The sequence below is a fragment of the Chelonoidis abingdonii genome, chromosome 2, assembly GCF_003597395.2.
Source record: "Chelonoidis abingdonii isolate Lonesome George chromosome 2, CheloAbing_2.0, whole genome shotgun sequence".
Lineage (NCBI taxonomy): Eukaryota > Metazoa > Chordata > Testudines > Testudinidae > Chelonoidis > Chelonoidis abingdonii.
Window position 1 is genome coordinate 264941726 of NC_133770.1, and position 9500 is coordinate 264951225.

Sequence of the window (9500 nt, forward strand, 5' to 3'; positions counted from 1 at the left end):
ATCCTCAAAATTGCTTGGTTTTGCAAGACCTTCAAGCTGCAAGAAGAATCCACCAGCAAGCCCCCATGCCTCCACGCTGCAGAGGAAGGCGAAAAACCTCTCAGGAGCCCCTGCCAATCCACCCTGGCAGGAAAATTCTTATTTCTGACCGCAATATGGGATAGCTAAACCTAGCCTGGTGGCAAGACTCACCAGCCAGCACCCAAGAAAGAATTCTCTGGCAGTACCTCAGCTTACATCAACCATCCAACATCCCCATCACAGACCATTTGAGGCCAGACTATCTGCTGATAATTCCAACAGATCAGTTGCCCAAATTAAACTGATCCCCATCATCAAACATCCGGACCCATCCATCATACCTTATAAGCATAGCTTACAGCCAGATAAGTCTTTTTGCCCCCACCTAACTTCCTTCGAAGAGCTGTTCAGAACTTTCACTCCCCTAATGGGTAGAAACATTTGTCTATATTTCAAGTCTACAGCTCCTAATATCCAGTTTGACCATTGTCCTTGGTGCTACATAAGTACTAAAACTAAATAATTCCTCGTCCCTTCCTAAGACGTTAATCCCCCTGATATATTTATATAGAGCAAAGCATAATCCCCGAGCCTTCTTTTTGGCCAGAGCCTAAACCAAGCCAAGCTCTTTTGAGTCCATCCTTTCATAAGGCAAGTTTTCCATTCCTCGGATCACCTTAAGTGCCCGTTCTGAACCTGTTCAGTTTTGAATTCATCCTTCACTTAACTGGGACACCTAGAATGCAAACAAAATGTTCCAGTGGGTTCTCACACGCCTTAATATAAACGTACTAACCCTCCTCTCCTTTGCTGGGAAAAAATCCATAACTCGCCCTGATGGCAATCTAAACGAATTTGGCCTTTTTTTAACAGCCATAATCACATGTGGCGGCTCATAGTCATCCTGTCAACCATATACCCCCCAGTCATTCTCCATCCTCCGTCGACTATTTCAACTGATGCAGTCCCCACAGTATATCTAAAATTGCTTAATTATTAATCACCTAAGTGCATGACCTTAGCACATTTTCACTATTATAGATTTTCATACCTAGTTATTACTATTACGTCCAGTGTACATATGTGTCAAAGATCTTCCCTGAATCAGTATCCCGGTCCCTTCTCGTGTTAGCCAATACTCCCTCAGCTCGTGTCATCCGCAAACTTTAATTAGCACATTCCTTCGCTCTTTTGTGCCAAGGTCAGTATAAAAGGTTATTTCAATAACTCAGTCATGGGTTAGGGATTGTTATAAAAGTGGATGGGTAGGGTTTTGTGGCCTGCCTTGTGCAGGAGGTCAGACTAGATGATCATATTGGTCCCTTCTGACCTATGAGTCTATGAGTCTAAAATGGATGGAGTACTTTAACATATTTTAGAGCCCAATCCTGCACTGCCACAAGGATGAACTAAGCGTTCTTTTCCAGATTATTTGGCCAAACATCTAAAAGAAGGAAGAAGACAACGAAGGCACAAACTCAGAGTCAGCTATATTTTCTGCCTCTTTTTGGACCCTTGTGAGCCATGTGGTCCCACTGATTTTCATTTCTAAAATTAAGTTAGAACAGTTTTAGACAAACTGATTTAACTCCGTGTGTTGACAATTTGTACTCTCTTCTCATCCTTAGTGCTAAGTAAGCTCAGCCACAATATGACTGTTACTGAAGTGACAAAAATGAGACAGATTAAGCTACTGATACCTCATCAGAGTCTAAATCTTCATTGTGACAAACACAATAGATCAATTTAAATCAACTTTCATCCTGTTTTGCATGTGTACATTTTAGTTACTTTTCTAAAGAAAGGGTGATTCTCATTGGTTGGTTACATTTGGTACTTCTTTTTGCTAACCAGGATGATACATTATCTATAAATGTTGTTTCAAAGCAATTATATAGCTTACACACACTTATTCAGATTTTTGCGTTTTATTATGTTAGAAAATGGTGAATGATGCAGTTCTAGATGATTTACTAGATTAATATTTTTTACTTGTGATGTTTGTCAAACTACATTTCAATGGAAATTGAAATTCAATTAAAAATGCACAAAACTTTTTAAAATCAGTTAAGAATACCTTACATGTGCTGGATACATAAAGTTTATCAAAACATATTTTGCATAAAACAGATTTATAAACAAAGGAAGTAGCTTCAGTTAGTGAACTGAACTAATTGTTTCTGGTCATGTCCTTCAGGATTTAGAAGTAGTTCATCTCATCCTCAGACATCCTCATTTTTGTGTATTTGAAGAGCAGAAGCAGCTTCTCTGCTTTTTCATCTCCCAACTGGTTTCTCAAATTTGAATGAATTAGTCATTAAACTGAACTAACTGAATAAATTGAAATGAAGAAAATATTCTGTCTGTACTTGCAGAAGCAGCTTAATGCTGTCAAAAGCTGGTTTAGCTTTTCAACACACTCTGGTTCCAGGTGCTTAGCCAATAACTTCCATCAGTTCAGTGCTTTGACTTTCTTCAAAACTTCGGCAGCAAATGTATACTGCTTGAATATTTTTTTATTTAAATTTTAATACTTTTAAGAGATTATAGTAAGTTTAGGCATTAACATACATTGCCAACTTCAATTTTAAATAGGTCAATTTATTAAAAAAGGAAAGTGTATTTAATTTAAAAAATCCAGTTTGTTTAGGTTAAAAAAAAAATAAAGATTTTTTTAAACACGCCCCGGTGACTGATAAAGGAATATTCCTCTTCTTTTGACTGTTTCCTTAATCTATCAAACATGTTCATTAGTGTTCCACAAGTTTTTGCAGTAGTTGAAAACATACAGACAATTTGTGCATCAATTTTTGATCAGTGTGATATGAGAATTTTTCATCTTTGTGTATCTAGCTTACTCTAGATTTAAGTACCACAGGTCACTCAGTTTAGGAAGACTAAAAACACTTCAAGAAGATCCTCTGCCATCTACAGGTCGAAAACTAAAATTACTAGAACTCTGAACTTGAAGTGATTACTATGGACATCACTAAAAACTTTTCATAGTTAAATCTTACAGCATTATCTCACCCAGTATCTGTACTGATTTTCCCACACTGAACTCCTGCCTTTTATCAGTTCAACTGTTTATTTTTCTATGCGAATTAGACAGATAAAAGTCAATCACTGGAAAGCACAAGAGCAAGAGTAGAGTAGTCAGTGGATGAAATGCTCTAGCAGTTTTTCTGACTACATCAGAAGGGATTTCACATATTCACTTTGGGCTGCCTTAACATCAGTGACACTTTATGTAGCTCAAATGCAATTACTTTTCTGTTTCATATTGATTTGAATGCATGTCACCAAAAATTCTCAAATGATGCAACTAGATTTTATATTGTTCCCTATAAGGAAAGGACAATAAAGTGGCACAATAAAAAATAATTTGAGTTAAATCTAAGTTTGAGTATTTAATATTACACATAAAAGGGGAAAAAAATGAAAAAGCTACTCACTTAACACCAACTATTTGGACTTCAAGCTCCTTAGCACATTCCATGAGGTGCCTACAGCTCTTCAGCATGGTGCCAAATTTCATGTTCATCTCCTCAGCTCCACTAATGTCTTCTGTGGCAATATGTAGTAAGAGCCTAAGAGAAGGGGAAGATGATTGGGGCACAGTTGGTTTACATCATCATCAGCACATGTGAAGCCTGAAGACTGTCAGAAGTATGTTGATTATGTTGTCAGTACTCCAACTCCATCGATGGATGAGTCAAGTGAACCTAATAAAAACAATCCTGTACAGAGAAAAAACTAGCAATTAGGGGCTAAAACATGGAGCCAACAAAGAAAAGGGATTTGGAAATGCAGCAACTAAGACTCTGTTGGGTGCTGTAATAAAAAAAAAGAGTTACCTTCTCATAAGGAGTGCTTGCTCATAAGCTGCTCTTTAGTGATAATGGGATTGCTTCTCTCCAGCCCTTTCCTCCTGGCTGGCAGGCAGGAGGAAGAGTGCCCTGGGATTCCCTTTGGAGCCTGCTGTGTTTATCTTCTTACATCAGCCTTGTCTGGTAGAAGTCTGATACATGTAGAGACCCCTCCCAACCTCCCTACTCCACTGGCGGTTGGACTGGGTGCAAGGGGTGTTCCATTCCCGCCCCCATTACTTCCTCATTGCCTGTGAGAAGGAGGCTGCTGTCGGAGTGCCGTGCCATTTCTCCTCCTCCAATGGTCCTCACATATCATAGCTAGAAGACCTATTAACTCAGTCTTTGGCTAGAGCACGTGGTGGCTAATTTCTTGTGGCTTTGTGAGCTGAGTCTCATTAGTTGATAATTAATCAGTCTTGTTATGCTTTAATTGCTATGGAGTGGTAATTTGATAAGACATGCCTATCAAAACCAGAGTGTACAAACACAAGATTATATTAATACAAACTCACTCAACGTCAGCTAAAAGGGTCAATGACTCCATTTTCAATCCCAAGTGAGAAATACCATCAAACATAAAAAGCCGCATTTTGCACTAGCTGAAGGTTGGCTGGTGAAGTCCAAGCACCCCATGCAGAGTGAACTGCAGAATCCAATCTGGAGATGAAAAAGGCAAGGAAACTGGCAAGTTCTACAGCTGAAACGAAAGATCACCATCTCCGTGCCAAGCAAAGATAAGCACACTGTTGGCTACTACCAACAGTGATAATCTAGCAGCTGCAAAAATGTAATGGAACCCTCAAATTGCAAACATTTACGAAAGACAGTTTAAAGGGGTATGCCTGCGGGGGGTGGAATCTAACTTCCATTTCTTCAACATCTGCCCTTCAGCATCCTTACTTATCATTTATGCCATTTGTTACTGCTGGCATTTCACTCATTTTGGATAAAAGTAGACTGGCCAGTTTCATTTCCTGGTTCTCTTTCACCAGCACAAACACTTAAATGATTTAAAAAAAATTCCTCTGATCAAAATTAAACAATTTTAGTTATACAACGTTCTGTAATAACATTTGGACAAACCTATATATTGGGCCTCGTTATTTGACAAAATCAAATCCTTTGAATTCATCATATGACAACTCCAAAAATATATCTATTTTGCACACTACAGCTCAAGTAGCACCAACGTTAGCCTGAAAACATTTGTTAACCAAGACTAAACTGAACTGACAAATTTTCATGACTGCCTTATAAAGCATCAGTAAAAAAAGATAAGAGAAAACTACTTTACCTTGTAATTTTGCTCTTCTCAAAATATCTTGCAGGATTCTCATAGCTGGGTCTCAGCAGGCTAAAGTGAGGCTGGAGGAAGTCCAAGATCTTGGTGCTTTTTGGCCCTTAAAGGCAATGGTAGTAGATAGGAGCATGATCCATTCTTTCCCTACTGGAGGTCACATGACACCCTGAGCACAATTACTGCCTTTGGATTCTTTCAGTCAATTCCAGATTTTAGCAAAATGTGAAGGCTCCGCAAAGAAAAATTAACCAGTCACAAAACAAAACGATTAGAAAAAAAAGAATGCCTTAGAAGGCTGAATAGTAAAAGCATCAAAATCTGAGAAACCAACCCTTCAAAAAGGTTCCTCTCCAAACATCAACAGAGATGGATGAAAATCTTCAGAGAAGAATTACAATTTTCTGTGCAGGATTCTCTCCAGAAATGCAAGTAACTAGAGTCACATGACTGGATCAATGCAAAAAATATGAAGTTATTTTTAAAGTACATAGAGAAGGTATAAGATACCTCCCAAAAGAAAAACCAAGCTTTTATCACTTCAGACTGTAGGACAGTCTGTAAGACAAACACAAGGACTTCAAAAGTTTAGCCAACTCAGGTGAAATCCACAAAGAAATAAAACTATGTGGTAAGAGAATCTGGACTCAAGAGCTACAGGATTTATACTCCAAAATAGGATTTCTTCCTATAAGCTGAATCCAAGCAACCGCTTTGTAAATACATGGAGCAAGTATCATGCAGCAGTCTTGTAGACTGCTAGAAACATCCATGAGGAAGACAGCACAAGCCACTGACTCTGACTGAATGATCCTTTAACAAGGCCTTCTAGTTTACAAAGGGTTTCTCATACACATGCTAGCTACTATCACCCACATCAATGGCTGTCTGCACCAGATGCCAGCTCAGGTCCATGACCTCCTGCACTAAGATTATTTACTTACCTTAAAGACTCCTAGCATTTTCTCTTAAGAAACTGACTGAACCAGGGCAGAGGCCTTTTTCAAAAGTCAGTCTGTCCTTTGACTGTGAAGAACTGATATTTCATAATACAAAAGGATCCAACTGTGGACTAGTAAACCTTTGTCCAAAAGAATCTTAGCACTGAAGCTCAGGATCACAATGAACAGTCTTTGCTCCAGCCATGGCCCTTTCAACCACAAGCTCATGTGGGGGTGGGGCAGGGCAGAGAGAGGGGAAACTTAGCTGAAATACACTTCCTGACCATCTGACAGGGACAACAGTCTGGGCAGCCTGTTGCTTCTTCACCAGCTGGACCCAAAGAGGGTGCAATGGCACCACAACCCTACTGGATGGAGGTGAAAGCCTTGATTATAGCCTTTGAAGATTCCTGAACTTGCACTAACTCAAACTAGCCAACTTCGCCAGTTTTTCAAGAAACTGGAAGAAGCCAGATCCTCCCACAGTCTTACTAACGTGCTGCTGCTCTGCAATGAAGATGTTTTTGCAATTAGTTGGTCAGCTTATCTGATTCCAGATAGAAGCCATGTCATCCTGATCACCACCCTGCTCCCACTACAGTGATCTATCTAACAAGCTAAGGGAGCATAAACAGTAGCACAGAACTCATCTCCACTACTTTTGTTAAGACCCCTCAATTGCATGAGGTACTTATGTCAAAGTGAATGCTTCATGCACCAACCAAACCAACTTAGTGTGGGTGTAGTCTCTGTGCAGATGGTGCTCGGATTGTGGGAAGCGCCACCAGGTTTCAATGCAAGGTGGGAGATAAGCACTGAAGGTAGTACTGCAGCCTTTGAGACAGCCTAAGAGATAACCAGGAGGGACTTGGCAAGAACCCAAACAGTACCATCACAGCATCTCCCCAGAGCCATCTCCAAGACATGAGCCTGAACGGAGTCAGGCACTTTGGTAGTGATATGGCAGGGCATCTTGTTTTTTGGTGTTTCCTGTTGAAATTTATGTGGAAGCAACGCCTTGTTAACCAACATGAAGCACAGGACTACTCACTTCAAGTAGTGACTCTCAGTGACTTGGGAGGCTCAGACCATTGTCGAGCCCCCAGCTATGAATGGGGAAGATACAAGATGCTTTAAGGAAGCTTTCTTGCATTGGGTCTAGAGGGAAGTGGAATCTGTGTCAATGTGGGTGGCACTAATAGAACTCCAGCACTCAGCAGTGGAAGCAGACTCAGGTTTATGATTGAGCAATTTCTCTTTTTAAGTACTCTAAGCCATGGCTGGGGTATCTCAAGAAGGGACTGGAGGCAATACCCATTATTCTTAATTCAATGGTGACATCTGCAGATGTATCTGACACCACTACACAGTACACCCAAATCCCAGGCAGAAGATTCAAGGTATGTGCTCATTTGTTGACAACTGATGCCATTGGGAGTCAAGTAAATGGATGACATCCTGAAATAAAACACTGAAGCCATGCAAAGCAAGACTACTTGTAGCTGAAGAGGAGCTGAGGCCCCAAGGCAAGCGCCAATGTACTGAAATTAAGCTGCCAGAATACTGACATGAAAGTTCGGCCCCCAAAGCCAAAGTTCCCCCAGGTTCTTCTGAGCATGGGGAGTTCCACCTGTTATGCTTGGAAGCTGAGACCCAGAAGAGAAAATCCTGCAACAAAATATCTTTAGAGAAACACTGCTACACCAGAGCCAAGGTTGGACAAAATACATGCAAGTAAACTGCATTAAAAAACCCACATGCTTCTCTTCCTTCCAGGTAAGCAGACAACCCATACCACAGCCAAAGTTAAATTCCCACAGCAATAAGAGAAACTAAGATTTCTCTCTCTTTTCAATGCAACACTTACTTAGCACTTGGATGGTTACGTGCAATTTTCTTTAATTCACCTTCATTGTCACAAGTCATGATGTTTACCCCCGTTTTCGCTGCATATTTTATCTGAGAAGCTTGCTTGCAAGGATTTGTATATATAATGTTTTCAGGAGCAATGCCCAAGTCTTGTACCAATGTCATTTCAGACTGAAAAACAAGACAGTATTAAAGTGTTAGACACATGTTGAATGAGTTTCAGTAGTGAATTTATCTTCAATTTATGTGGGGATACACATATGCCCCCCAGGTTACAAAGCCCTTATGCAAATCCGTACTTATGGAAAAAGTTCTGTAAACTAGAAATAGGAGGGGGGTTTTGGGGGTTTTTTTTTTTTTTTTGCATAATGGTCGGGTATAGGTTTCTGACTTACGCAAAATTCGAGTTACGCAAGGCGTTCCAGAACCGAATGCTTGCGTAAGTCGGGGAGCGTCTGTATAGCTCAAATAAGATTTTCTGCTAGCTAAACTGTGTATTATAAGCTACTTCAAGAGTACAAAATGGAATTGCTATACTGAGTCATAATAAAGGGTTTACAGTTTAAGGCAGAGAATGTGTCCACATGGTAACTAACACCAAGAGCAGAAGTTTTATACAGGACAGACCCCAGGATAGAGAGAGGGTAATTTGACAGGCAAAACAAGATCTACAGAACCAACACTCACTTTACTAGAACATGCAAACCCAATTCCAAGAGCTGCCAGAATCTCAAGTACACCGGGAGAGGAATTGCATTTTACAGCATAAAATGGTTTTACTGGTGCCATCACATTCTGCCATTGGTGGTGTTTCTTCAGAAGCTTTCCAAGATCACCAACAAAAAATGCTTTTTTCCCAGTCTATAAACAAAGGACAGTAGAAAAATAAAAATCACTTATCTATAATGATGGATCTGAAGTCAAAGCAAAAATACCCTATGAAGTATAAATCTCTCATTTATTAGGTCAAAGAATGACTGGGAATCATAGATTATATATTTTTTATTCTGCTATTGGCTTAATGTATGACCTTAAACAATTCATTTGACTTCTGTGCCAAAATTTACCCAATTTTAAAATGAAGGCAATACCTACTCCTTCAAAGAAATTGTTAAAATTATTTACATAATACTTTAACATTCCTTGGATGAAAGGCCCTACCTTAAATGCCTAGTATTACAGATTTTCCAAGAACTATATCTAAAGTAGCAAAATATTTCCATTACAAGCACTTTTTTATTTTTTAAAAAGAAGTTCTTAACTTTCCTGAGCAGGGGTAGGACCATAGCATCACAGAAATGTAGGACTAGAAGGCACATCGACAGGTCATCCAGTCCAGTCCCCTGGATGCTTCCCCCTTCCATCCCCCCTCACCCCCCCAGCAGCATCACCCCAGCCTCAGCCACTCCCCCACCCCCCGATCCCTTCCCCCACGCCTCCCAAGGTTTAATCACAGGTATGTTTATAGATTTATAGACTCTAGGACCGGAAGGGACCTCA

General features: G+C 40.0%; 1 protein-coding gene across 3 annotated transcripts in view; it reads right to left on the reverse strand.

Moving 5' to 3' along the window:
- Positions 1-9500, reverse strand: part of AZIN1 (antizyme inhibitor 1) — a 77723-nt gene that overhangs the window by 23066 nt on the left and 45157 nt on the right. The window contains exons 4-6 of one of the 3 annotated variants that reach the window (XM_032771316.2): positions 8688-8861; positions 7999-8171; positions 3477-3611 (exon numbers count right to left, since the gene is read on the reverse strand). In XM_032771316.2, coding sequence (XP_032627207.1) covers positions 3477-3611; positions 7999-8171; positions 8688-8861 — 482 coding nt within the window. Of the gene's footprint in view, positions 1-3476; positions 3762-4405; positions 4551-7998; positions 8172-8687; positions 8862-9500 lie in introns of those variants that run through there. The other 2 variants (XM_075063180.1, XM_032771317.2) reach the window with 2 other exon arrangements.